This window comes from Macaca fascicularis, chromosome 10, assembly GCF_037993035.2.
Source record: "Macaca fascicularis isolate 582-1 chromosome 10, T2T-MFA8v1.1".
NCBI lineage: Eukaryota > Metazoa > Chordata > Mammalia > Primates > Cercopithecidae > Macaca > Macaca fascicularis.
In genome coordinates, this window is record NC_088384.1 from 112,560,075 (window position 1) to 112,585,618 (window position 25,544).

General features: G+C 49.4%; 2 protein-coding genes and 1 non-coding gene across 4 annotated transcripts; 2 read left to right on the forward strand and 1 right to left on the reverse strand.

The window, feature by feature from the left end:
• The first annotated feature begins 4,160 nt into the window (after positions 1 to 4,160).
• Positions 4,161 to 5,710, forward strand: FAM209A (family with sequence similarity 209 member A). Its single transcript, XM_005569404.4, has 2 exons — positions 4,161 to 4,611; positions 5,360 to 5,710. The coding sequence occupies exons 1-2, from the start codon at positions 4,234 to 4,236 to the stop codon at positions 5,621 to 5,623; spliced, it is 642 nt and encodes a 213-aa protein (XP_005569461.4). The 5' UTR covers positions 4,161 to 4,233; the 3' UTR covers positions 5,624 to 5,710.
• Positions 4,953 to 12,701, reverse strand: LOC101867262 (uncharacterized). 2 transcript variants are annotated; one of them, XR_006689943.2, is made up of 2 exons: positions 12,368 to 12,701; positions 4,953 to 5,589 (listed from the first exon to the last, which is right to left on the reverse strand). It is a non-coding gene; the product is annotated as an uncharacterized protein (transcript). The 2 variants fall into 2 exon arrangements; XR_010578736.2 differs by having other exon boundaries at positions 5,238 to 5,398.
• A 7,632-nt stretch (positions 12,702 to 20,333) lies between these two features.
• LOC102124295 (protein FAM209B) lies at positions 20,334 to 24,065 on the forward strand. The gene is made up of 2 exons (XM_005569403.4): positions 20,334 to 21,007; positions 23,608 to 24,065. The coding sequence occupies exons 1-2, from the start codon at positions 20,519 to 20,521 to the stop codon at positions 23,872 to 23,874; spliced, it is 756 nt and encodes a 251-aa protein (XP_005569460.3). The 5' UTR covers positions 20,334 to 20,518; the 3' UTR covers positions 23,875 to 24,065.
• Positions 24,066 to 25,544: the final 1,479 nt, after the last annotated feature.

A 25,544-nucleotide genomic window follows, 5' to 3' on the forward strand; every position in this document is an offset into this window, starting at 1 on the left:
CTGTAATCCCAGCACTCTGGGAGGCCGAGGCGGGCGGATCACGAGGTCAGGAGATCGAGACCATCCTGGCTAACACGGTGAAACCCCGTCTCTACTAAAAAAAAATACAAAAAACTAGCCGGACGAGGTGGCGGGCGCCTGTAGTCCCAGCTATTCGGGAGGCTGAGGCAGGAGAATGGCGTAAACCCGGGAGGCGGAGCTTGCAGTGAGCTGAGATCCGGCCACTGCACTCCAGCCCGGGCGACAGAGCGAGACTCCGTCTCAAAAAAAAAAAAAAAAAAAGAAATTAGAATTGCTGATGAGGTTTCATGTCCCACTGTGCACGCATTGTCATTGATAAACATCTTAACAGGAAACAGGGTTCGAGAGCAGACAACTGGTCTGACTAGAATTTCGGTCTGACTAGAATTTCACCAGGCTGGAATTTCCCAATCCTAGCAAGCCGGGGGGCACTACAGACCAGGGCATATTTCATCCCTTATCTATGACGGCATGAGACACACACTCCCAGAGTGGCCATTTTAGAGACCTCCCCCCCGGGAATGCATTCTTTTCCCAGGGCTGTTCCTTGCTAAGAAAAAGAATTCAGGCCAGGCGCGGTGGCTCAAGCCTGTAATCCCAGCACTTTGGGAGGCCGAGACGGGTGGATCACAAGGTCAGGAGATCGAGACCATCCTGGCTAACACTGTGAAACCCCGTCTCTACTAAGAAATACAAAAAACTAGCCAGGCAAGGTGGCGGGCGCCCGTAGTCCCAGCTACTCCGGAGGCTGAGGCAGGAGAATGGCGTAAACCTGGGAGGCGGAGCTTACAGTGGGCTGAGATCCGGCCGCTGCACTCCAGCCGGGGCGACAGAGCGAGACTCTGCCTCAAAAAAAAAAAAAAAAAAAAAAATTCAGCGATATTTCTCCTATTTGCTTTTGCAAGAAGAGAAATATGACTCTGTTCTGCTCGGCCTTGCAGGCAGTCAGTCCTTATGGTTATCTCCCTTGTTCCCTGAAAATCACTCTTATCCTGTTATTTTAGGATGCCCAGATTTCATATTGTTCAAACACACATTTTATGATTTGTACAGATAATGCAATCATCACAGGGTCCTGAGGCGACATACATCCTCAGCTTACAAAGATGATGGGATTAAGAGATTAAAGACAGGCATAGGAAATTATAAGAGTATTGACTGGGGAAGTGATAAATGTCCATGAAATCTTCACAATTTATGTTCTTCTGCCGTGGCTTCAGCCGGTCCCTCCGTTCGGGGCCCCTGACTTCCCGCCACACCACAGCACTTCAGTTCCAACAAATGAAATGAAAGCCATGCCAAAATGAATGAAAGGAATGCCACCCCACTCCACAGTCCAGACAGAAGTTTGGCTCAAAGATCTGATCTGCTTTCCCACTGGTTCTGCTCTATTGGAGAGTGCTCTAGACTTTTGAATACATATAGGAAAAAGTGATTCCCCATTAAAGATGTGAACATTTCCAAATAACAAAATCACGTGGCAAAACTGAGCATTTCTGTTGTTTGGGGCCATTCCTGTAAACCACGTCTGTTTGCCCCTTACTGCTCCATTGCTCCACAGCCACCAAACTTCCCAGCCGACTTGAGACACAGGCTGGCTGAGTGCTGTGGCTCCTGCCTGCAGTCCCAGCACTTTGGGAGGCTGAGGCAGGAGGACTGCTTGAGCCCAGGAGTTTGAGACTAGCCTGGGCAACACAGAGAGACCCTTGTCTCTATCAAAAACTAAATAAAAATTATCCAGACCCTGTCTCTACCAAAAAACAAAAACTAAAAATTATTGAGGCTGCAGTGAGCCAAGATCATTCCAATGCACTCCAGTCTGGGTGACACAGCAAGACCCTATCTCTAAAAAAATGACACAGGGGGCTCCTGAAAATAATTAGCCATCCCTCAAAGCTGCTGGAATGGGGAAGACTGGGGACAGGGAGCAGCGTGATGCCAAGGACAGACCTCCAAACTGAGGCCACAGGGTGGCCCAAGGCCCTGGTCATCAGGGCAGCTGCCTCTACAGTGGGCGTAATTCCAGGCAGTAGCTGCCGAGCTGAGTGGGCACTTGTAAGCATCTTCTGATCAACCCGGAGATTTGCATCTCTCCGTCCTGCCCAGACAGTCTCTGGCAGGAAGCCCCAAGTCCCAGCCGACACTGTACCACGCTCAGGGGGGAAGAAACTGTGCAGCACAGCCCAACACCATTTTCCCCTTTTGGTTTTCTAGAATAGTCTTGCAGAACTATTTTTTGGTTTTTCTTGAGAGAGAGTCGCACTCTGTTGCCCAGGCTGGAGGGCAGTGGCATCATCTCAGCTCACTGCAACCACTGCCTCCTGGATTCAAGCGATTCTCCTGCCTCAGCCTCCTGAGTAGCTCAGATTACAGGTGTGCACCAAAACACCTGGCTAATTTGTTTTTATTTGTAGTGGAGACAGGGTTTCACCATGTTGGTCAGGCTGGCCTCAAACTCCTTGACCTCAGGTGATCTGCATGCCTTGGCCTCCCAAAGTGCTGGGATTCCGGGCGTGAGCCACCGCCCCGGCCATAGCCTTGCAGAACTACTTGTCGCTCCACAGAGCTCAGTACTTTAAGCCACAGCGAAGGTGCCCAGCAGACCTTTGATTATTTCCTATGCAGCATAAAGTTCTGCTCCTCGGGAGTAAATCTGCGAATCAGAGCCTTCCTCAGGAAGACAGCTCTACAGATGACCCAGGGGAACAAGTACAAGCCGTGCGTTCCAGCACCCAGGATTTCTTGTTTCATGTCGTTTTAAAGAACTCATGGGTTCTGGTATACTGTGGAGTCCTAGGTTTATTCCCAGCCTTGGCCTCAGTTGTCAAGCCAGCTGTTCCTTCTCACTTGGGGGATTCAGCCCCTTCCCATTTTACCCACCAACTCCTAATCATCTCCCCCACTCTACTCAACCATCTTTTTCTGGAAATTCTTCCTGAATAACCTAGTTTAGAGCAGTCCCCTCGTGCTAGTCTCTAAACCTTCCTGTTCTTATCACAATTTTAATCAAAGTATACCCTTGTTTTTTTCCTCCTGAGATGGAGTCTCACTCTGTTGCCCGGGCTAGAGTGCAGTGGTGCGATCTCAGTTCACTGCAATCTCTGCCTCCCAGGTAAGAGCGATTCTCCTGCCTCAGCTTCCCAAGTAGCTGGGCCTACAGGCATATGCCACCATGCTGGGCTAATTTTTGTATTTTTAGTAGACATGGGGTTTCACCATGTTGGCCAGGCTATTCCCGAACTCCTGACCTCAGGTGATCCACCTGCCTTGGCCTCCCAGAGTGCTGGGATTACAGGTATGAGCCACCACACCCGGCCCAAAGTATACTCTTAACCCAGGGTGGGCACACACTGCTACGATCAATGATGGTGTGAGGTAATAGTGAGTGGTGGGGACTGTGGAGGGAATATGGCCACAGACAGGATGGCTTCACTTGGCTGCAGCAGAGACACTGGTTCTATGAGGGTGTGGACCCAGTGTTTCTGGACCTCCCATATTTTCAAAAGAAGCCAGAATTTGGAGTTTTAAAGTGAAATGCCCCCCAATATTTAAGTACTGACAATTTTTAAAAACAGTGTAGGCCAAACAAAACACATAGGTGGGCCGGGCGCGGTGGCTCACACCTGTAATCCCAGCACTTTAGGAGGCTGAGGCAGGTGGATCACCTGAGGTCGAAAGTTCGAGACCAGCCTAACCAACATGGAGAAACCCCATCTCTACTAACAAAATTAGCCAAGCGTGGTGGCACATGCCTGTAATCCCAGCTACGTGTGAGACTGAGGCAGGAGAATGGCTTGAACCCGGGAGGCGGAGGTTGTGGTGAGCTGAGATCACGCCATTGCACTCCCGTCTGGGCAACAAGAGCAAAACTCCGTCTCAAAAAAACCAAAACCAAAAAACCACATAGGTGGCTCTGAGTTTGTAGGTGGCCTGTGGTTTAATACCTTTCTCTCCCATTTAATTCAGCTTCACAGGGCACATGGCATCTCCCTCTGCTCATCACAATGTCTGCATCAAACAAATGAAAAACAAAAACATGATGGGCTCTCTCAGCAAAGCTCCAGGGTTGGAAAGAGCCCCCTGGCAGGGAATTGGCACCCCGTCATGCCCATCCTCTCTCACTGCCTGCTGGAAATGCCCCCATCTCCCTTTGAGTCCTCCTCCTGGGTGACCCCTGTGAGCCCCATTAACCTCTGTCCTGAAATCATCACAATGGCCAGGGTGGCCTCAGCTCAGGGCCTCTGTGACATCACCAAGGGCCTGGCACCAGGTGCCCAGTCTCCCAGTTGCGAGGGCAAGCAAACCCATCATGAGCATCTCCCTTCCCCATCTCTGCTCACCATGTGGACGCTGAAATGGTTCCTGGTCCTGCTTCTGTGCCTCACCTGCAGCTATGCTTCTATGTTCTCTTCTCGGAGAGAGAAAACTAGCGAACCCCAGGGGAAGGTGCCGTACGGAGGGCACTTTCGGATTCAGCAGAATCAACCAGAGCACGCCCAAGGCTGGCTTGGGAGCAAATGGCTCTGGCTTTTGTTTGTTGTTGTGCTGTTTGTGATACTTAAGTTTCAAAGAGACAATGAGAAGAATAAGGTAAGCATGGCTCCATTTTTTTTTTACACCATATTGATTCAATCTCAGGAGTCTCAGGGAAACGGATGTTCTAGTGAGTCTAGGCGGGACTGTTACATATAATGAACCTAACTCATGGTCCTGGGCAAAGCTGGCAAATTCACTTCCTGATGTATCCTTCGTGAAGACAATAGTCCCCAGATCCACAGATACTGGGACAAACAGTGGAAGATGACCTCTGCTTACTGGCTCACAGATTTTCTGGTTAGATGGATTTTTTCAAATGTAGGATAGATTCAAGAACTTACGGTGTGTTTCAGAAGGTCAAAATTATTTGCAGGGCCAGATTCACTGTCCCTTGCTTTTTAAATTTTTGCTAGTATTTGACTACTACGAAATCCTGAGCTAAATGGAAATGGTATCATTATCCCAACAAAATACGAGACTTGTGCTGAAGAGAGAAAGGTGTAAGGTAGTTTGAGCTGGTCCTCAGAGTGACCACACACAACTCTTTCAGGTAGAAAGGGAAGGGGAGACAAAGTGTGTTCTCCCGTAGAAAGACCCAGCACTTCATAATACTGTGTCCAGACTGATTAGAGCAGGGATCGGCAAACCCTTCCTGTAAAGGGCCGGGGAGGGTGTGAATATTTTCAATTTTGTGGGCAGTATGGACTTCCTAGCAACTACTCAGGTCTGCTGTTGTAACATGAACTGTGTCAAAACCAGCCAAGTTCACAATATTACTGACCTTGAGTATCTTTCTTGACAGAAGCAGAGTCCTGGCCTTCGAGGCGGCCAATTTCATTCTCTATTAAAGAAAAAACAAAATGCTTCCCTCAACAAAGACTGTACATTCAATACCTTACACGAACTCGAGGTGGAGCTTGTGAGATTTGTGTCCACAGTGCGGAGTCTTAAAGGTGCCATGGCAACAGGCAATGTCAGTAACCTCAAGCTTCGAAGGTCAGGGACGCCCACAGATCCACACCGTGTCACGATCTATGACATATGGGGAGAAGAAAGCTCTAGCTGAATGGATTTGTGTGTCAAAGTAGGAGAGAAAAAAGTTGAGTGTTGACAAACTGTATGCAAACTAATAAAAGTATTCTGAAGAAAAGAACTTCCACGTTTGAGGTCTTGCTTCTTTTTTCACTAGAAGAAAAAGTGAATGTGAGACCAGCAGCCATAGCAGTGATGGTTTTGTTTTTGCCCCTCTCACGTCCTCTAGAGCTGTGGGTGGTGAGAAGAGCACCGAAAGCTACAAAATAGTATGTGATGAGCTCGTGCTTCCGTGCAATGGCCGCAGGTGGATGACGGAGCTAGGGAAATCTGGGATAAGATGCTGACGTCGTTTCCATACAAACTCTTGTTCTCTATAGTATCTATTTGTGCAAGATACAGAACTGCTTTTTATCTTTGATACATTACAAAAGATGGCTTTAATGATAGTTTTTAAATGGTAAAATGATTCAATTAGGAGGGGTGTATTCTAGAGTCATCTGATTCTCTCACAAGAGTCCTTTCACTCATTGCATTTCAAAGGTTCCATATATTGATTTTTCCTTCTACCAAACTAGCAGTTACATTTGTCAATAGTTGGATTTAAAAAAAAAAAAATAGGGATGACGCAGAAGAATCGCTCGAACCCGGGAGGCAGAGGTTGCAGTGAGCTGAGATCGCACCATTGCACTCCAGCCTGGGCGACAGAGCGAGACTCTGTCTCAAAAGGAAAAAAAAAAAAAGGAGAGGCCGGGCACAGTGGTTCACACCTGTAATCTTAGTACATCGGGAAGCTGAGGCGGGAGGACTGATTTTTTTTTTTTTTTTGAGACGGAGTCTCGCTCTGTCACCCAGGCTGGAGTGCAGTGGTCGGATCTCGGCTCACTGCAAGCTCCGCCTCCCGGGTTTACGCCATTCTGCCTCAGCCTCCCGAGTAGCTGGGACTACAGGTGCCCGCCACCTCCCCCGGCTATTTTTTTGTATTTTTTAGTAGAGATGGGGTTTCACCGTGTTAGCCAGGATGGTCTCGATCTCCTGACCTTGTGATCCGCCTGTTTCGGCCTCCCAAAGTGCTGGGATTACAGGCTTGAGCCACCGCACTCGGCCGGGAGGATTGATTGAGCCCAAGAGTTTGAAACCAGCCTGGGCAACACAGTGAGACCTCGTCTCTATTATTTTAAGTTAACAAAAAAGAAAAGGGAGAAAGAATTCATTCATTCTATGCCATTGGAGTTTTGGATACAAATGTGCTAACCAGGGACTCCCAGATTAGATGACATGTTCTTTATCCTACTGATTCAAAACGTGGGCATTTTACATGTTACTGTGGCTGATGGCATCTCTGTACATCCTTAGGTGCTTGATTTCAATTTTCCTCCCTCCTACATTCTTTATTGATTGGAATTCTGCTGTAAGAGCTGTTCCTTCGCCGTTGATTGATGAATGGATTTCAGTATAGACTTACAGGTGTCTATTTTATTCTAAATAATCTGATATTTTCATTATTTTCTGGCTCCACCTTTCCCACCTTTGGCATTAGGAGCTCCTTTGGGTTGGCACTTGTGTTCTGTGAGCAAGCCCCTTCCTCTTCTGAGCAATTCCTTACTTTCTGGCAACCCAAGACGCTCCATGCTCATCTGGTTCATTGCCTGCCTTCATGCTGGAATCAGCCACTTCCCCAAGGGGCCCAGGTTCCCTTTCTTGGAGAATGGTGACCTGCCCTCCTGGAGCCAGGAGGCTTATCTTAAAATCCTTAATCTAATTCATCTACAAAATGTCTCTTGCCACATGAAAGCAGGCCCACAGGTCCCAGGAATTCGTGCATGGGCATCTCTGGGGCCGGTACCCAGCTGACCAGTGCTGTCACCCTCACAAGCATCCAAGTCACCCAGGGCCCAGGGGAGACCAAGACCATGAGGCAGGAGGCCATGGCTTCGCAGGAGACGGAGGCGGGGCAGAGAGCAGCCCAGATGCCTGGGGCCTCAGGGGAAGGAGGCCCTGCCTCGAAGGCATAGGCACCCCTCAAGGGTCCCAACCCCGGGCCCTGAAGGGTGGGCAGCATCTTCCTGCGGGGGGCAAGGGGAATATGTCCTCAGGAAGGCGCACTTATCAGCCTGGGAAGGCAAGCTGAGCAAGGAGAAAGGCGCCAAAGAGGACCCTGGAGGTTTGTGATCGGGAAGGAGGGGGCCAGGGAGCAAGGAGTGGCCAGGGCAGAGGAGAGGAGGGCCCAGCCTCCACGCAGCCCCACACAGGTCTGCCCTAAGGCCACGCCTGTGGGAGTAGCTATGCATCTACAGCCCTGGGTGCCAGCTGGTTGCTCCCAGCCTACCAGGAGCTGGGCCAGCAAACGTGCAAAGGGAAAGATCAATCCGAGGCCCCCAGCAGCAGTGACCCCAAGCGCGGTCTGCATGTGCCTCTAGTTTTCAGGGACTGCTCCAGTGAGACAATGCTCCTGAGAGCGTCCTGTGCTGCTGGCCCTGTGGCCTAAGGGAAGCTCAGGAAGACCACAGCCCCTCAAGACCTACCTGCGTCTCCCTGGGTATTCTGTCACTGGATGGGAGTGGCCTTGGCAGTGTGGCCTCTGGTGAACAAGGTGACAAGCTTCAGAGCCCGGGAGCCAGGCCCAAGTCAATTGCCCTCCGTGACTGGAGGTCTGGGAGACCCACTGCTGGTGTTACCAAGAGGCACCAGTGGGGAGGTGACACCAAGCCCAGGAAGCACAGAAGCCAGGAAGAGGGGGACGGGCAGCGACATAGAGAACTCTAACTCCCCACGCTGCCTGAGGATCTGTCCCATACAGATCTGCACAGACAACGCTCCACGACGTGAACAGCGACACTGTCTGAAATGCCCATCAAGGGGGGAATGACTGAAAAAACCTACGGGATGTCCATGCTGGGGGGATTTGGAAATAACAAGCTAGGTCTTCCTCCAATTGCAGAGAAAGCCGTCAGTGATGACTGGAATGCCGAGCAAGATCGTGCACACTCAGAAATACCCGCCATCTCCATGCATGGGCAAAATCTCAACAATACAGACACCAGGCTGGGTGCAGTAGCTCACGCCTGTAATCCCAGCACTTCGAGAGGTCGAGGAGGGTGAGCTGTTTGAGCCCGGAAGTTGAAGATTGGCCTGTGCAACATAGTGAGAGCCCATCTCTACAAAAATACAAAAATTAGGCATAGTGGTTCACGCCTGTAATCCCAGCACTTTGGGAGACTGAGGCAGGTGGATCACTTGAGGTCAGGAGTTCAAGAAAGCCTGGCCAACATGGTGAAGCCCCAACTCTACTAAAAATGCAAAAAATTAGCTGGGCATAGTGGCGCACGCCTGTAGTCCCAGCTACTGGGAAGGCTCAGGCAGGAGAATCACTTCAGCCCGGGAGGCAGAGGTTGCAGTGAGTTGAGACTGCGCCACTGCACTCCAGCCTAAGTGACAGTGAGACTCGGTCTCAAAACAAAAATTAGCCAGGCATGGTGGTACATGCCTGTAGTCCCAGCTACTCAGGAGGCTGAGAAGGGAGGATTATTTCAGCCTAGCAGTTGGAGTCTGCACTGAGCCAAGATCGTGCCACTGTACTCCAGCCTGATCAACAGAGTGAGACCTGGGCTCAAAAAATTAAAAAAAAAAAAAAAGTCCAGGCACGGTGGCTCACACCTGTAATCCCAGCACTGTGGAAGGCCAAGGTGGGCAGATCACTTGACATCAGGAGTTCAAGATCAGCCTGGCCAACATGGTGAAACCCCATCTCTACTAAAAATATGAAAATTAACCAGGCATGGTGGCACAGGCTTGTAATCTCAGCTACTTGGGAGGCTAAGGTGGGAGGACTGCTTGAACCCAAAAGGCAGAGGTTGCAGTGAGCTGAGATCACACCACTGCACTCCAGTCTGGGCAACAAAGCAAGACTCTGTCTCAAAAAACAGTAGACACCAAACTGGTAGAAATGGTTGCTTTGAAGGAGTGGGGATATTTAGATGCGAAGACATGTTCACTTTTTACTTAATAACACTGAGCTCATTAAAAAGAAAGCTTTAAATGTATGGGTAGATGTTATGCCTTTTTTTTTTTTTTTTTTTTTTGAGACAGGGTACGGCTCTCTTGCCAGGCTGGAGTGCAGAGGCATGATTAGGGTTCACTGCAGCCTCGACCTCCCAGAGCTCAAGCAATCTCCCTCCAAAGCATCCTGAGCAGCTGGGACTAGCAGCACGTGCTACTGCACTGGGCTAATTTTTTGTGTTTCTTTGTAGAGACGGGGGTCTTGCTATGTTGCCCAGGCCAGTCTCGAACTCCTGGGCTCAAGCAATCCACCCACCTTGGCCTCCCAAAGTACTGGGATTACAGGTGTGAGCCACTGCGCCCAGTCCCAGCCTAGATTTTATAATAATAAAAAAAAAGATTAAGAAATTTTTCTCATCCCCATCTATAAGATGGAGATTTTAAAAAATGATAAAAAGAAAACAAAGAGAAAACTTTCCCAAAACTATGAAAAGCACTTCTGAGAATGAAATATTAAAAATCATTTGACTTTTGTCCCAGTTCTATCGAGATTTAGTAACTGCGGACACCCCCAGGTGGATTTCCACCTGCCTGCCAACATCATCCTTGCTGTTTCTTAATGATTCAGGCACACTCAAGTAGACCAAGACACGTGCAAATCAAACCACTACTTCCCATACTTTTTGGACTCATTTTAATGGGTTGTGCATGGCAACCCAATATGCTCACACATGCACACAAGAATCACATGCAGAAATCAAAGTTTCAAGACAGGACAGCTACTGCATGTGCCTGCACTCTGGTATTTTCGAGTTTGTTTTCTTTTTTCTTACTTAGTATAACCTAGCAAATTGAATTTACAACCCACTAAGAAGTCACAGCCTGAGGACTGGAAAACAGTGAATTAAACAACCTCTTTGAGCGCTCTAGCTCTTCCAGAAAACCAGGTTTGGCTGCAACATCCTCAGCATGCGTCAGCAAGGAGGGAGGCAACTCAGCCCATGTCCCCATGTTACACAGGAGACAGAACAGGGGCTCTCCGTGGACTGCCCCATTAAGTCAGTCGGAGCGCTTGGACTCAGATCGCCCAAACTTCATGGATTTCCACTCGATCACACTAACTTTCCACGCGGCTTTCAAAGTCATTGCTAAGCCCTGTTTCCATGATGCCACACTCAAGTTTTAAGTGGAAATCTATTATGAGATGGAAACTTGTTTTGGAAACTAGACTGCTGCAGAAAAAGCACACTGTCAAGAGTCTTCGCTTCAGGTGCAGTGGGTGGGAAGAACCTACAGCATGCAGTCTACAGGGTAGCTGCTTTTCAAAGCGAGTTTCGGGCCGGGCGCGGTGGCTCAAGCCTGTAATCCCAGCACTTTGGGAGGCCGAGACGGGTGGATCACAAGGTCAGGAGATCGAGACCATCCTGGCTAACACAGTGAAACCCCGTCTCTACTAAAAAATACAAAAAACTAGCCGGGCGAGCTGGCGGGCGCCTGTGGTCCCAGCTACTCGGGAGGCTGAGGCAGGAGAATGGCGTGAACCCGGGAGGCGGAGCTTGCAGTGAGCTGAGATCAGGCCACTGCACTCCAGCCTGGGCGACAGAGCGAGACTCTGTCTCAAAAAAATAAATAAATAAATAAAAGCGAGTTTCGGGGGGCGCTGGGGGGACCACTAGAACTATCATTCAACAGTCATTTGCTGCTCTCCAGGAAACGCCAGCAGCTGCAGACAACATCTGGAATCAGAAGTGAACACCTGAGTAATGACCCTCCAGGCCATAAAGATGGTCTTCCGATGAGAAAGCCAGGGCTCCCAGACACCACGTGTCCTGCATGGAATCGCTGTCTGGCCAATGGCAGGGCCCACGAGGAAGCCTGGGACTTTCAAGGACGGCCCCGCACTATTCTAAAAATGTTTCCACCATCAATACCCACTTGAATGGGCCCATGCCTGTGGGAAGGCACTATCAACTCACACCAGTTCCAAAGGAAGAAACCCAGGCTCAGGGGCTTCCCAGTGAAGACAAGCACATAGCCCCGCCCCCCGAAAACCACGCCCCAGACTAGAGTGTGAGGTCCTCCACTGGACAGACCCCGTGGCTCCTCCTCAGGATCCTAGAATAGGCTGCTCAGTGACATGCGCTGAAGGGGGCAGGGACAGGCGCTGGGAGATCCTGCCCGTGCAGACAAAGTCCTCTCAGGAAGCAAACCACATTTCCAATCTGCTGAACCACGCTCAGTAAAATAAAATCCAGGCTAATTAGCTATGCCCTCAACTCAAAAGGAATCTGAAGAGTACACAAGTTAGTTACACGTTGTAACCAAAGCAGTTAGGGAGAGCTTCTGAGATGATGAAAACCAAGGGAAAGGGGATGGAGATGAACAAAAATGACCTCATTAAGCGAGAGGCAGGAGAAGCCACACCACTTCTGGAAAAGTGTAACAATAAGGCAAGAACTCAGGTTCCTAGGGAGAGGGACATGGGCTGAGGTTGACTTGGTGCCTGCAAGCAAATTCCTTAACTTCCCTGCCCTCTTGGCACCTCATGCCCGACACAGCCTCTGGTATTGGGACGGCTGTGGTATCAGTGGGCTGCTCTCCTTCAGGCCGGCCTTGCTGTCCACGCAGGGATGCAGGCAGTCACTCGGGTAGACTTTCTAAGGCTTCCACTGCCCAAGGGCTGCACAGGCATCCTTCAACGAAGACAGATGCTTGGTGGCTGGGCCCGGGGCCGGGGCGGTAACCAGGCCGAGCCGCCCCTGTGGCGCGCCGGGCTCACCTCGTCCTCCTTGTCGTTGCAGATGCCGCGGACCTAGTCCTGCAGGTTACTGTCGAACATGCAGTCGATGATGCCCTTCACCATCTTGAGGGCCATCGCGGCGGCCCACGGGCTTTTGCCCCGGGAGGCCCGCGACCGGTCGCCGTGAGGGGGTCCGGGGGCCGCGCCCGCCTCCCGTGGACCGCTGTACTGCCGGCTCCTGCGGCGGGTCAGGCTCCCAGGCCAGGGCGGCGGCGTCCGAGGACTGCGGCAGAGGCGGCGACCCGCTAGGCACGGTCCGCGATCCCACTCCGGGACACTTGCAAACGGCGAACATGATGGCGGCGGGTCAGCTGACGGCAAGCGTCCAGTCCCAGCCGAGCCCGCCCCAGAAGCCCCCGCATTCCAGTAACGCCCGCCCCCAACTCCGGGACACCGCGTTCCCCTGACGACGACAGGTAGCCCAATGGAAATGTGGACACCGCCCTCTCCAGCGCGCGGCCCCGCCTTTTCCGGGCCCAGAACTCTGCGCTCTCATTGGTCAGTGGCTTCCGCAACTCCACCCTTTTCCTCGTTCTGGGTTCTGGCTACGCCCCTTAGAGACTGGTTCTGACCCTGCCGTCAGCTGACAGGTGTGGGCGTCGCTGGATGTGGGCGGGCCCTGAGATGGGCGGGGCGCCCACGTGGAGCTTAGCTGTTAAGTTGCCGGGGAAGAACAGAGCTCTGCCTTTTCTGAATGTAAAAGCTGATGCGGCCTAAGAGCCGCCAAACGCAACGCCAAGGTGGGGGGAACGGATCCTGTGGTTTCCGCAGCTTCACAAAATCTTGTGAAATGGGCAAGACAGGGAGTAACATGCCCAAAGGAAGAAAATAAGGCCAGAGGCAGGACTTCAACAATCATTCATTCCATAAAAATTTGTCGAGGGCTTGTTGCGTTCCAGGCAGGGTAAGGGGCGCTGGGCGTTCAGCAGTGAATGAGATATACCGAGTCTCTGCCCTCCGAGATACATCATTAAGACTAAAAAAAAGCTTTGGAGGCTGAGGCAAGAGGATCGCTTGAGCTCAGGAGTTAAAGACGAACTGGGCAACATAGTGAGAACACAGTTCTACACACACACATTAGCCAGGCATGATGGTGCACGCCTGTAGTCCCAGCTGCATCAGAGGCTGAGGCAGGAGGATCGCTGGAGCCCGGGAGGTCAAGGCTGCGGAGAGCTATGATATCGCCACTGCACTTCAGACTTCGGCCTAAGCAACAGAGCAAGATTCTTATTCTTTTTTTTTTTTTTTTTTTTTTTTGGAGATGGAGTCTCACTGTCACCCAGACTGGAGTGCAGTGGGGCAATCTCGGCTCACTGCAACCTCCGCCTCCTGAGTTCAAGCAATTCTCCTGCCTCCTGCCTCAGCCTCCCGAGTAGCTAGGACTACGGGTGTGTGCCACCATGCCTGGCTAGTTTTTGTATTTTTAGTACAGACGGGGTTTCACTGTGTTGGCCAGGCTGGTCTCGAACTCCTGACCTCAGATGATCCACCCACCTTGGCCTCCCAAAGTGCTGGGAATACAGGGTGAGCCACTGTGACCCTCCAAGATTCTGTCTTAAAAAAAAGAGAAAAGGCCAGGTGCGGTGGCTCACACCTATAATCCCAGCATTTTGGGAGGCTGAGGCGAGTGGATCACTTGAGGCCAGGAATTTGAGACCAGCCTGGCCAACACGGCGAAACCCCATCTCTACTGAAAATCCAAAAATTAGCCGGGTTTGGTGGCACGCACCTGTAATGCCAGCTACTCAGGAGGCTGAGGCAGGAGAATCGCTTGAAACCGGGAGGCGGAGGTTGCAGTGAGCTAAGATCGTGCCACTGCACTCCAGCCTGGGCAACAGAGTGAGATTCCATCTCAGAAAAAAAAAAAAAGAAAAAAAAAAAAAACTGAGGTACGATATTTACAATACATATATCTGACAAATGCCTTATATCCTGGTGGGGCACCATGGCTGACACCTGTAATCCCAGCACTTAGGGAGGATTGCTTGAGCCCAGGAGTTCAAGGCCAGCCTGGGCAATATAGTGAGACCCCCATCTTAAAAAAAAAAAAAAAGGCAGTGCTGGGCGTGGTGGCTGCATGTCTTTGGTGGCTGTATTTATGCATTTCTGTTGGGAACAGTAGAGGATTAGCTGGGTAATAGAATGTATGTGTGCTGGCATTGGTGGAAAACTGCCACACAGTTTTCTGACATACTTGTGATGTTTTAGTCTCATGCCTGGCATGTATACAAGTTGCTCCACATCCCCACAATGCTCAATATTGTCAAACCTTGTAAGTTTAACCTTTTTTTTTTTTTTTTTTTTTTTTTTTGAGACAGGGTCTCCGTCTGTCACCCAGGCTGGAGTGCAATGGCGCAATCTTAGCTCACTGTAGCCCCTATCTCCTGGGCACAGGCGATCCTTCTGCCTCAGCCTCCCAAGTACTACAGGCACGTGCCTCCCAAAGTGCTGGGATTACAGGCGTGAGCCACTGTGCCTGGTTGTACTTCTCTTCATAACAAAGCAAGAACGGCCTAATACACTTAATTACCAGTAGAATAATATTAAGAAGTGAGGCCTTTTAGGAGGTGATTAAGTCATAAAGGTGAAGATGTCACAGATGGGATTAGAGCCCTTGTAAAATGCTTAAGGGATTGGATGCACTCTCCTCTTCTGCCATAGGAAGACACAGAGTTCACCCCTTTTGCCCTTCTGCCTCAAGAGCAAATACATTTCTGTATTTTGTAAATTACCCAGTTTTGGGTAATGGCAGCACAACATGGACTAAGACATGGAGTTAAGGAACTTCTTCCAGGTCATGCAACCTATGAGAAGACTGGAAAATTAACAAATTCTAGTGTATCCATGACATGGATTCCCAATCAACTCTGTTTTTTTTTTTTTTATTTTTGAGATGGAGTTTTGCTCTTGTTGTCCAGGTTGGAGTGCAGTGGTGCAATCTCGGCTCACCGCAACCTCCGCCTCCCGAGTTCAAGCGATTCTCCTGCCTTAGCCTCCCGAGTAGCTGGGATTACAAGCATGCGCCACCACGCCCGGCTAATTTTGTATCTTTAGTAGAGACACGGTTTCTTCACGTTGGTCAGGCTGGTCTCAAACTCCCAACTTCAGGTGATCTGCCCGCCTCGGCCTCCCAAAGTGCTGGGATTACAGGCGTGAGCCACCGTGCCCGGCCCCAATCAACTCTTTAATAAGAATGTGGTGGCCGGGCATGGTGGCTCATGTGTGTAATCCCAGCACTTTGGGAGGCCAAGGTGTGTCCACTTGAGGTCAGGAGTTCAAGACCAGCCTGGCCAACATAGTGAAACCCCTGTCTCTATCAAAAATACAAAAATTAGCTGGGCATGGTGGAAGGCACCTGTAATCCCAGCTACTCAGGAGGCTGAGACAGGAGAATCACTTGAACCCAGAAGATGGAGGTGGCAGTGAGCCGAGATTGCACCACTGCACTCCAGCCTGGGCAACAGAGCTAGACTCTATCTCAAAAAAATAAATAAATAAAAGTAATGATTACCCGAGTGCGGTGGTGTGCACCTGTGGTCCCAGCTACTTGGGAGACTAAGGTAGGAGCATCTTTTGGGTCTGGGAGGTCGAGGCTGTAGTGAGCCATGATTGCACCACGGCACTACAGCCTGGGTGGTGGCGTGAGACCCTGTCTTCAAAATAAAAATAATGTTTGGGGGCTGGGCAAAGTGATTCTCACCTGTAATCTTAGCACTATGGGAGATTGGGGAAGGCAGATCGCTTGAGCCCAGATGTTCAAGACCACCCTGCACAACACGCAAACCCTCTCTACCAAAAAAAAATATATATATATATTAGCCGGGCATGGCTGCATGCACCTGTAGTCCCAGCTACTCAGGAGGTTGAGGTGGGAGGATTCCTTGAGCCCAGGAAGTGGAGGTTGCAGTGAGCTATGATTGCACCACTGCATTCCAGCCTGGGTGACAGAGCCAGACTCTGTGTCCAAAAAAAAAAAAAAAAAAAAAAAAAAAAAAAAAAAAAAGGTTGGAGTGCTTTAGTCCTTACGAGTAGTCCTAGGGAAACAGAATCTCTCCCTCTGACTTTCTGTCCTCCTTTCCCTGCCCAAGGCAGACTCTGATCTGATTGGGAGACAAAGACGTCATTCCAGAGGGTCATGCCGCATACCCCAGAGGAAGGAAAGCTGCACAGAGAGACCACGAGGAATCCGGACCGGCCCTGCTGGGTTCCCCAGTCTGTTAATATGAGATCTTATCAATTTTTGGCCCAATCACATTTCTTCATGATTGTGAATCATGCCTGTTTAATGAAGCCGCCATTAAAACCCAAAAGAAGGCCTGGCATAGTGGCTCACACCTGTCATCCCAGCACTTTGGGAGGCCGAGGTGGGCGAATCACCTGAGGTCAGGAGTTTGAGACCAACCTGGCCAACATGGTGAAACTCCGTCTCTACTAAAAATACAAAATTAGCCGGGCGCAGTGTGCGTACCTGTAATCCCAGCTACTTGGGAGGCTGAGGCAGGAGAATCGCTTGAACCCACGAGGTGGAGGTTGCAGTGAGCCGATATCGTGCCACTTCACTATAGCCTGAGTGACAGAGTGAGACCCTGTTTCAAAAAAAAAGAAAAAAAATCTTCTTAGGCTGGATGTGGTGGCTCACACCTGTAATCCCAGCACTTCGGGAGGCCAAGGTAGGCGGATCACCTGAGGTCAGGAGTTCAAGACCACCCTGGCCAACATGGTGAAACCCTTTCTCTACTAAAAATACAAAAATTAGCGAAGCATGGTGGTGGGTGCCTGTAATCCCAGCTACTTGGGAGGCTGAGGCAGGAGAATTGCTTGAACCCTGGAGGCGGAGGCTGCAGTGAGCTGAGATTGCGCCATTGCACCCCAGTGGGTGACAGAGCAAGACTCCATCTCAAAACTAACAATAATAATAATAATTAAAAACTAAAAATTCAGGCCTGGCACGGTGACTCACTCCTGTAATCCTAACATTTTGGGAGGCCAAGGCAGGCAGATCACCTGAGGTCAGGAGTTTGAGACCAGCCCGGCCAACATGGTGAAACCTCATCTCTACCAAAAATACAAAAATTAGTTGGGTGTGGTGGCACGTGCCTGTAATCCCAGCTACTCAGGAGGCTGAGGCAGGAGCATCTCTTGAACCCAGGAGGTGGAGGTTGCAGTGAGCCAAGATTGCTCCGCTGCACTCCAGCCTGGGCAACAGAGTGAGACTCCATCTCAAAAAAGAATAAATAAATAAATAAATAATAAATACAAATACAAAAATTAAGCAGGTGTGATGGCATGCACCTGTAGTCCCAGCTACTCAGGAGGCTGAGGAGTGAGAATTGCTTGAACCTGGGAGGCGGAGCTTGCAGTGAGCTGACATAGTGCCCCTGCACTCCAGCCTGGGTGACACAGCAAGACTTTGTCTCAAACAACAACAACAAAAATCCACTCAGCCACCCACCCACCCACGCACCCATCCATCCAACCATCCACCCATCCATCCACCTATTCATCCATCCACCCACCCACTAGCCCACCCATCCATCTACCCACCCACCCATCCACCCTCCCACCCATTCATCCATCCATTCAACAACATACTGAGTATATACTGTATGCCATTTTGGCAAGGAGCAGGAGTGGAGGACAAAGTCGTAGGCAGGAAAAGGATTGTGGAAAAGTGGTCCAGGCAGATGTCAGGACAGAGGGAAGAGTTTGCTCAAGTTTGTCATATGGAGGAGCAGAGAGGACGCTGGCAGGGCAGGTGGGAATGGAGGAAGTTGGGTTTGCTGGGTTGATAAGGGCCGCATCAGACATCATTTTACAGAAGGATTCATTGAGCAACTAGGGTCTATACCACATGTGTTCTTTTCTTTTCCCCTAGACTACTCAGCAGAATTTATTTATTTTTTTTAGAGACGGAGTCTTGCTCTGTTGCCCAGGTTGTAGTGCAATGGCATCATCTGAGCTCACTGTAGCCGCAACTCCTGGACTCAAGCAATTCTCCTGCCTCAGCCTCCTGAGTAGCTGAGATTACAGGCATGCAACACCACACTTGGCTAATTTTTTTTTTTTTTTAAGTATTTTTAGTGGAGACAGTGTTTCGCCATGTTGGCCAGGCTGGTCTTGAACTCCTGACCTCAGATGATCTGCCCACCTTGGCCTCCCAAACTGCTGGGATTACAGGCATGAGCCACTGCCTCTGGCCACAGCTTGTAGAACTTCTTTGTCGCTCCACAGAGCTCAGCACAATTTAAGCCACAGCGAGGGTGCCCAGCAGACCCTTCATTATTTCCTATGCAGCATAAAGTTCTGCTCCTCGGGAGTAAATCTGCGAATCAGAGCCTTCCTCAGGAAGACAGCTCTACAGATGACCCAGGGGAACAAGTACAAGCCGTGCGTTCCAGCACCCAGGATTTCTTGTTTCATGTCGTTTTAAAGAACTCATGGGTTCTGGTATACTGTGGAGTCCTAGGTTTATTCCCAGCCTTGGCCTCAGTTGTTAAGCCAGCTGTTCCTTCTCACTTGGGGGATTCAGCCCCTTCCCATTTTACCCACCAACTCTCCTCTACTCAGCCATCTTTTTCTGGACACTCTTCCTGCATAACCTAGTTTGGAGCAGTCCCCTGGTGCTAGTCTCTAAAGCTTCCTGTTCTTATCACAATTTTTTTCTTTTCTTTTTTTTTTTTTTTTGAGATGGGAGTTTCGCTCTTGTTCCCCAGGCTGGAGTGCAATGGCGCGATCTCAGCTCACCGCAGCCTCTGCCTACCAGGTTCAAGCAATTCTCCTGCCTCAGCCTCCCGAGTAGCTGGGATTACAGGCATGCGCCAACACGCCCGACTAATTTTGTATTTTTAGTAGAGACAGGGTTTCTCCATGTTGGTCAGGCTGGTCTTAAACTCCTGACCTCAGGTGATCCTTCCACCTTGGCCTCCCAAAGTGCTGGGATTACAGGTGTGAGCCAATGCGCCTGGCCCAATGTATAGTCTTTTTTTCTTTTTTTTTTTTTTGGAGACTGAGACCTACTCTGTTGCCCAGGCTGGAGTGCAGTGGTATGATCTCAGCTCACTATAACCTCTGCCTCCCAGGTTCAAGTGATTCTCCTATCTCAGCCTCCCAAGTAGCTGGGATTACAGGCACATGCCACTATGCCCCGCTAATCTGTGTATTTTTAGCAGAGATGGGGTTTCACCATGTTGGCCAGGCTGGTCTTGAACTTCTGACCTCGGGTGATCCGCCTGCCTTGGCCTCCCAAAAGGCTGGGATTACAGGTGTGAGCCAACAGGCCCGGCTCCAAAGTGTACTCTTAACCCAAGGCAGGCACATACTGCTGCTGTCAATGATGGTGTGAGGTAATAGGGAGTGGTGGGGACCGTGGAGGCAATATGGCCACAGGATGGATGATTTCACTTGGCTCCAGCAGGAGACTGGTTCTATGACAGTGTGGGCCCAGTGCTTCCAGAACTCTCATATTTTCTTTTCTTTACGTTTTTTGTTTTCTTTCGTTCCTTTTTTTTTTTTTTTTTTTTTTTTTTTTTTTTGAGACAGAGTCTTGCTCTATTGCCAGGCTGGAGTGCAGTGGCGTGCTCTCGGCTCATTGCAACCTCTGCCTCCTGGATTCAAGCAATTCTCCTGTTTCAGCCTCCCAAGTAGCTGAGACTACAGGCGTGTGCCACCACATCCAGCTAATTTTTGTATTTTTAGTAAAGACAGGGTTTCACCACGTTGGACAGGATAGTATCGATCTCTTGACCTCGTAATCTGCCCGCCTCAGCCTCCCAAAGTGCTGGGATTACAGGCGTGAGCCACCGCGCCCGGCCACACTCTCATATTTTCAAAGGAAGCCAGAAACCTGAACTTTTAAAGTGAAGTGCCCCCCACCGCAACATTTAAGTACTGACAAATAATTTTTAGAAACAATGTAGGCCAAACAAAACACATAGGTGTTTTGAGTTTGTAGGTGGCCTGTGGTTTAATACCTTTCTCTCCCATTTAATTCAGCTCTACAGGGCACATGGCATCTCCCTCTGCTCATCACAATGTCTGCATCAAACAAATGAAAAACAAAAACATGATGGGCTCTCCCAGCAAAGCTCCAGGGTTGGAAAGAGCCCCCTGGCAGGGAATTGGCACCCCGTCATGCCCATCCTCTCTCTCTCACTGCCTGCTGGAAATGCCCCATCTCCCTTTGAGTCCTCCTCCTGGGTGACCCCTGTGAGCCCCATTAACCTCTGTCCTGAAATCATCACAATGGCCAGGGTGGCCTCAGCTCAGGGCCTCTGTGACATCACCAAGGGCCTGGCACCAGGTGCCCAGTCTCCCAGTTGCGAGGGCAAGCAAACCCATCATGAGCATCTCCCTTCCCCATCTCTGCTCACCATGTGGACGCTGAAATGGTTCCTGGTCCTGCTTCTGTGCCTCACCTGCAGCTATGCCTCTATGTTCTCTTCTCGGAGAGAGAAAACTAGCGAACCCCAGGGGAAGGTGCCGTGCGGAGGGCACTTTCGGATTCGGCAGAATCTACCGGAGTATGCCCAAGGCTGGCTTGGGAGCAAATGGCTCTGGTTTTTGTTTGTTGTTGTGCTGTTTGTGATACTGAAGTATCAAAGAGACAGTGAGAAGAATAAGGTAAGGATGGCTCCGTGTTTCTACACCATATTGATTCAATCTCAGGAGTCTCAGGGAAACGGATGTTCTAGTGAGTCTAGGTGGCACCGCTGGGTATAATGAACCGACCTCATGGTCCTGGGCAAAGTTGGCAATCCTGATGTATCCTTATGAAGACAATAGTCCCCAGATCCACAGATACTGGGACAAACAGTGGAAGATGACCTCTAGCTTATTGGCTCAGAGTTCCCCTTGTTAGATGGATTTTTTCAAATGTAGGATAGATTAAAGAACTCAGCTGGGCGTGGTGGTTCATGCCTGTAATCCCATCACTTCGGGAGGCCAGGGCAGGTGGATTGCCTGAGGTCGGGAGTTTGAGACCAGCCTGGCCAACATGGTGAAACCTCGTCTCTACTAAAAGTACAAAAATTAGCCAGGCGTGGTGGCGTGCGCCTGTAATCCCTGCTACTCGGGAGGCTAAGGCAGGAGAATGGCTTGAACCCTAGAGGCAGAGGTTGTGGTGAGCCGAGATCATACTACTGCACTTCAGCCTGGGCAACTAAGTGAGACACTGTCTCAAAAAAAAAAAAAAAAAAAAAAAAAAGAACTTATGGTGTGTTTTAGAAGGTCAAAATTATTCACAGGGCCAGATTCACTGTTCCCCCTTGCTTTTTACATTTTTCCTAGTGTTTGACTTACTGCAAATTCCTGAGCTAAATGGAAATGGTATCATCCCAACAAAATATGAGACTTCTGTAAGGAGATAAAGGTGTAGGCCAGGCACAGTGGCTCATGCCTGTAATCCCAGAACTTTGGAAGGTCTGGGGCAGATGGATCACTTGAGGTCAGGAGTTTGAGACCAGCCTGGCCAACATGGTGAAACCTCGTCTTTACTGAAAATACAGAAATTAGTCCAGGTGCGGTGGCTCACACCTGTAATCCTAGCACTTTGGGAGGCTGAGGCGGGTGAATCACGAGGTCAGGAGTTCAAGACCAGCTGGGCAACATGGTGAAACTCTGTCTCTACTAAAAATACAAAAACTTAGCTGGGTGTAGTGGCGGGCGCCTGTAATCCCAGCTACTCGGGAGGCTGAGGCAGGAAAATCACTTGAACCCTGGAGGCAGAGGTGGCAGCGAGCCGAGATGGAGCCACTGCACTCCAGCCCAGGTGACAGAGTGAGACTCCGTCTCAAAAAAAAAAAAAAAAAGGCCGGGCACGGTGGCTCACACCTGTAATCCCAGCACTTTGGGAGGCCGAGGTGGATCACCTGAGGTCAGGAGTTTAAGACCAGCCTGACCAACATGGAGAAACCCCGTCTCTACTAAAAATACAAAATTAGTCGGGCGTGTTGGCGCATGCCTATAATCCCAGCTATTTGGGAGGCTGAGGCAGGAGAATTGCCTGAACCCGGGAGGCAGAGGTTGTGGTGAGCCGAAATCGCGCTATTGCACTCCAGCCTGGGCAACAAGAGCAAAACTCCGTCTCCAAAAAAAAAAAAAAAATACAGAAATTAGCCAGGCGTGGTGGCACACACCTGTAATCCCAGCTACTCGGGAGACTGAGGCAGGAGAATCACTTGAATCTGGGAGGCAGAGGTTGCAGTGAGCTGAGATCGTGCCACTGCACTCCAGCGTGGGTAAGTGAGACTCTGTGTCAAAAAAGAAAAGAAATTAGCCGGTATGATGGTGGGCACCTGTAGTTCCAGCTACTTGGGAGGCTGAGGTATAAGAGTTGCTTGAACCTGGGCCAGGGGTAGTGGCTCATGCCTGTAATCCCAGTACTTTGGGAGGCCGAGGCGGGTGGATCACTTGAGGTCAGGAGTTCAAGACCAGCCTGGCCAACATGATGAAACCCCGTCTCTACAAAAATACAAAAATTAGCTGGGCATAATGGCAGGTGCCCGTAATCCCAGCTACTTGGGAGGCTGAGGCAGGAGAATCGCTGGAACCTGGGAGGCAGAGGTTGCAGTGAACTGAGATCATGCCACTGCACTCCAGCCTGGGTGACAGAGGAAGACTCCGTCTCACAAAAAAAAAAAAAAAAAAAAAAAGAATTGCTTGAACCCAGGAAGTGGAGGTTGCGGTGAGCCAAGATCATGCCAGCCTGGGTGACAGAGTGAAACTGTGTCTCAAAAAAACAAACAAAAACAAGAGATAAAGGTGTAAAGTAGTAACAGCTGGGCCTCAAAGTGACCATAAACAACTCTTTCAAGTAGAAAGAGAAAGGGAAAGAAAGCATGTTCTTCCCTAGAAAGACCCAGCATTTCATGATCCTGTGCCCAAACTGGTTAGAGGAGGGATTGGCAAACTTTTTCTGTAAAGGGCCAGAGAGTGCATATTTACAGCTTTATGGGCAGTATGGTCTTCCTTGCAACTACTCAAGTCTGCTGTTGTAACATGAAGCAGCCTTAAACAATATACAGATGAGTGAGCATGAACGTATGCCAATAAAACTTTATTTACAAAAGCAGGCAGAGGGCCAAATTTGGCCATAGTCTGCCAATGCCTGCACTCGAGCAATGCTAGAACCATCTTTTCTTAAATGAGCCCAACTCTCTTGGAACTGTGTCAAAACCAGCAAAGTACATGATATTATTGACCTTGAATATCTTTCTCGACAGGAGCAGAGTCCTCCTGGCCTTCGATGCTTCCCATTTCGCACTCCACTAAAGAAAAATCAAAATGCTTCTTTTTTCAAAGACTGTACATTCAATACCTTACACGAACTCGAGGTGGAGCTTGTGAGATTTGTGTCCAAAGTGCGGAGTCTTAAAGGTGCCATGGCAACAGGCAATGTCAGTAACCTCAAGCTTCAAAGGTCAGAGATGCCTGCAGATCCATACCGTGTCACGATCTATGACATATGGGGAGAAGAAAGCTCTAGCTGAATGGATTTGTGCGTCAAAGTAGGAGAGAAAAAAGTTGAGTGTTGACAAACTGTATGCAAATCAATAAAAGTATTCTGAAGAAAAGAACTTCCACGTTTGAGATCTTGCTTCTTTTTTCACTAGAAGAAAAAGTGAATGTGAGACCAGCAGCCATAGCAGTGATGGTTTTGTTTTTGCCCCTCTCATGTCCTCTAGAGCTGTGGGTGGTGAGAAGAGCACCGAAAGCTACATAATAGTATGTGATGAGCTCGTGCTTCCGTGCAATGGCCGCGGGTGGATGACGGAGCTAGGGAAATCTGGGATAAGATGCTGATGTCGTTTCCATACAAACTCTTATTCTCTATAGTATCTATTTGTGCAAGATACGGAACTGCTTTTTATCTTTGATATATTACAAAAGATGGCTTTAATGATAGTTTTTAAATGGTAAAATGATTCAATTAGGAGGGGTGTATTCTAGAGTCATCTGATTCTCACAAGAGTCCTTTCACTCATTCCATTTCAAAGGTTCCATGTATTGACTTTTCCTTCTTCCAAACTAGCAGTTACATTTGTCAATAGTTGGATTAAGAAAAAGGGAGAGGCCGGGTACGGTGGCTAACACCTGTAATCTTAGCACTTTGGGAAGCCAAGGCCGGAGGATTGCTTGAGTCCAGGAGTTTGAAACCACCCTGGGCAACATAGTGAGATTCCTTCTCTATTATTTTTAAATTAGAAAAAGAAGGGAAAAACAAGTCATGCTTTCTATATCATTGGGGTTTTAGATACAGATGTGCTAACCAGGGGCTCCCCAATCAGTTGATATGTACTTTATCATACTTATTTAAAATGTGGATATTTTGCATGTTAGTGTGGCTGACTCTGCACATACTTAGGGTTGTAAGGCCCCTACTGACCCCTGAGCCCATCTTTCCTCATTTAAAAGGCCAACCTATGGCCAGGCATGGTGGCTCACGCCTGTAATCCCAGCACTTTGGGAGGCTGAGGCGGGCAGATTACAAGGTCAAGAGATCGAGACCATACTGGCCAATGTGGTGAAACCCCGTCTTTACTTAAAATACAAAAATTAGTTGGGTGTGGTGGCGAGTGCCTGTAGTCTCAGCTACTTGGGAGGCTGAGGCAGGAGAATGGCTTGAACCCCGGAGGCGGAGGTTGCAGTAAGCTGAGATTACGCCACTGCACTCCAGCCTGGCAACAGAGTAAGACTCCATCTCAAAAAATAATAAATAAATAAATAAATAAATAAATAAATAAATGGCCAACCTGATGGTTTCGTAGACACACCTGTGCATGTCTGGAGAGAACAGTTAGCTGTGGGACACCATGGAAATTCCTTTGTTTCACTTCAGTCCAAACTTCTGGTGCCTGACAGAGAAGTCCTGAATCTCTGCCACCTTCCTTGCCAACCACAAAGTCCACTCCCATTATTTGCACAAGGCTTTCAGGATCCTCCCTACACGGGTGATTTTCTCCATGTGTAGGAGGTGGACCTCTTGTAAAAGGTCCTTGAACATTTTGCTTTTTGTCTTAACTCTCAGCTTTCGATATAGCAGAAATAGAAGGAGCCAAGATTACTTCTTTTGCCTTCCAGATTATTTATGAGTGTTTTCAAGCAAACTGGAGTATGTGAGTTATTGTCACAGCCCACTCTGAAGAAATCCAAATAAGAA

Excerpts from the sequence above, each read along its gene's own strand:
- LOC102124295 (XM_005569403.4), top strand. The coding sequence starts at position 20,519 with ATGCCCATCCTCTCTCTCTCACTGCCTGCTGGAAATGCCCCATCTCCC. Across the intron at positions 21,008-23,607 it reads GAGACAGTGAGAAGAATAAG|GAGCAGAGTCCTCCTGGCCT; the intron begins GTAAGGATGGCT and ends CTTTCTCGACAG.
- FAM209A (XM_005569404.4), top strand. The coding sequence starts at position 4,234 with ATGGCCAGGGTGGCCTCAGCTCAGGGCCTCTGTGACATCACCAAGGGC. Across the intron at positions 4,612-5,359 it reads GAGACAATGAGAAGAATAAG|AAGCAGAGTCCTGGCCTTCG; the intron begins GTAAGCATGGCT and ends CTTTCTTGACAG.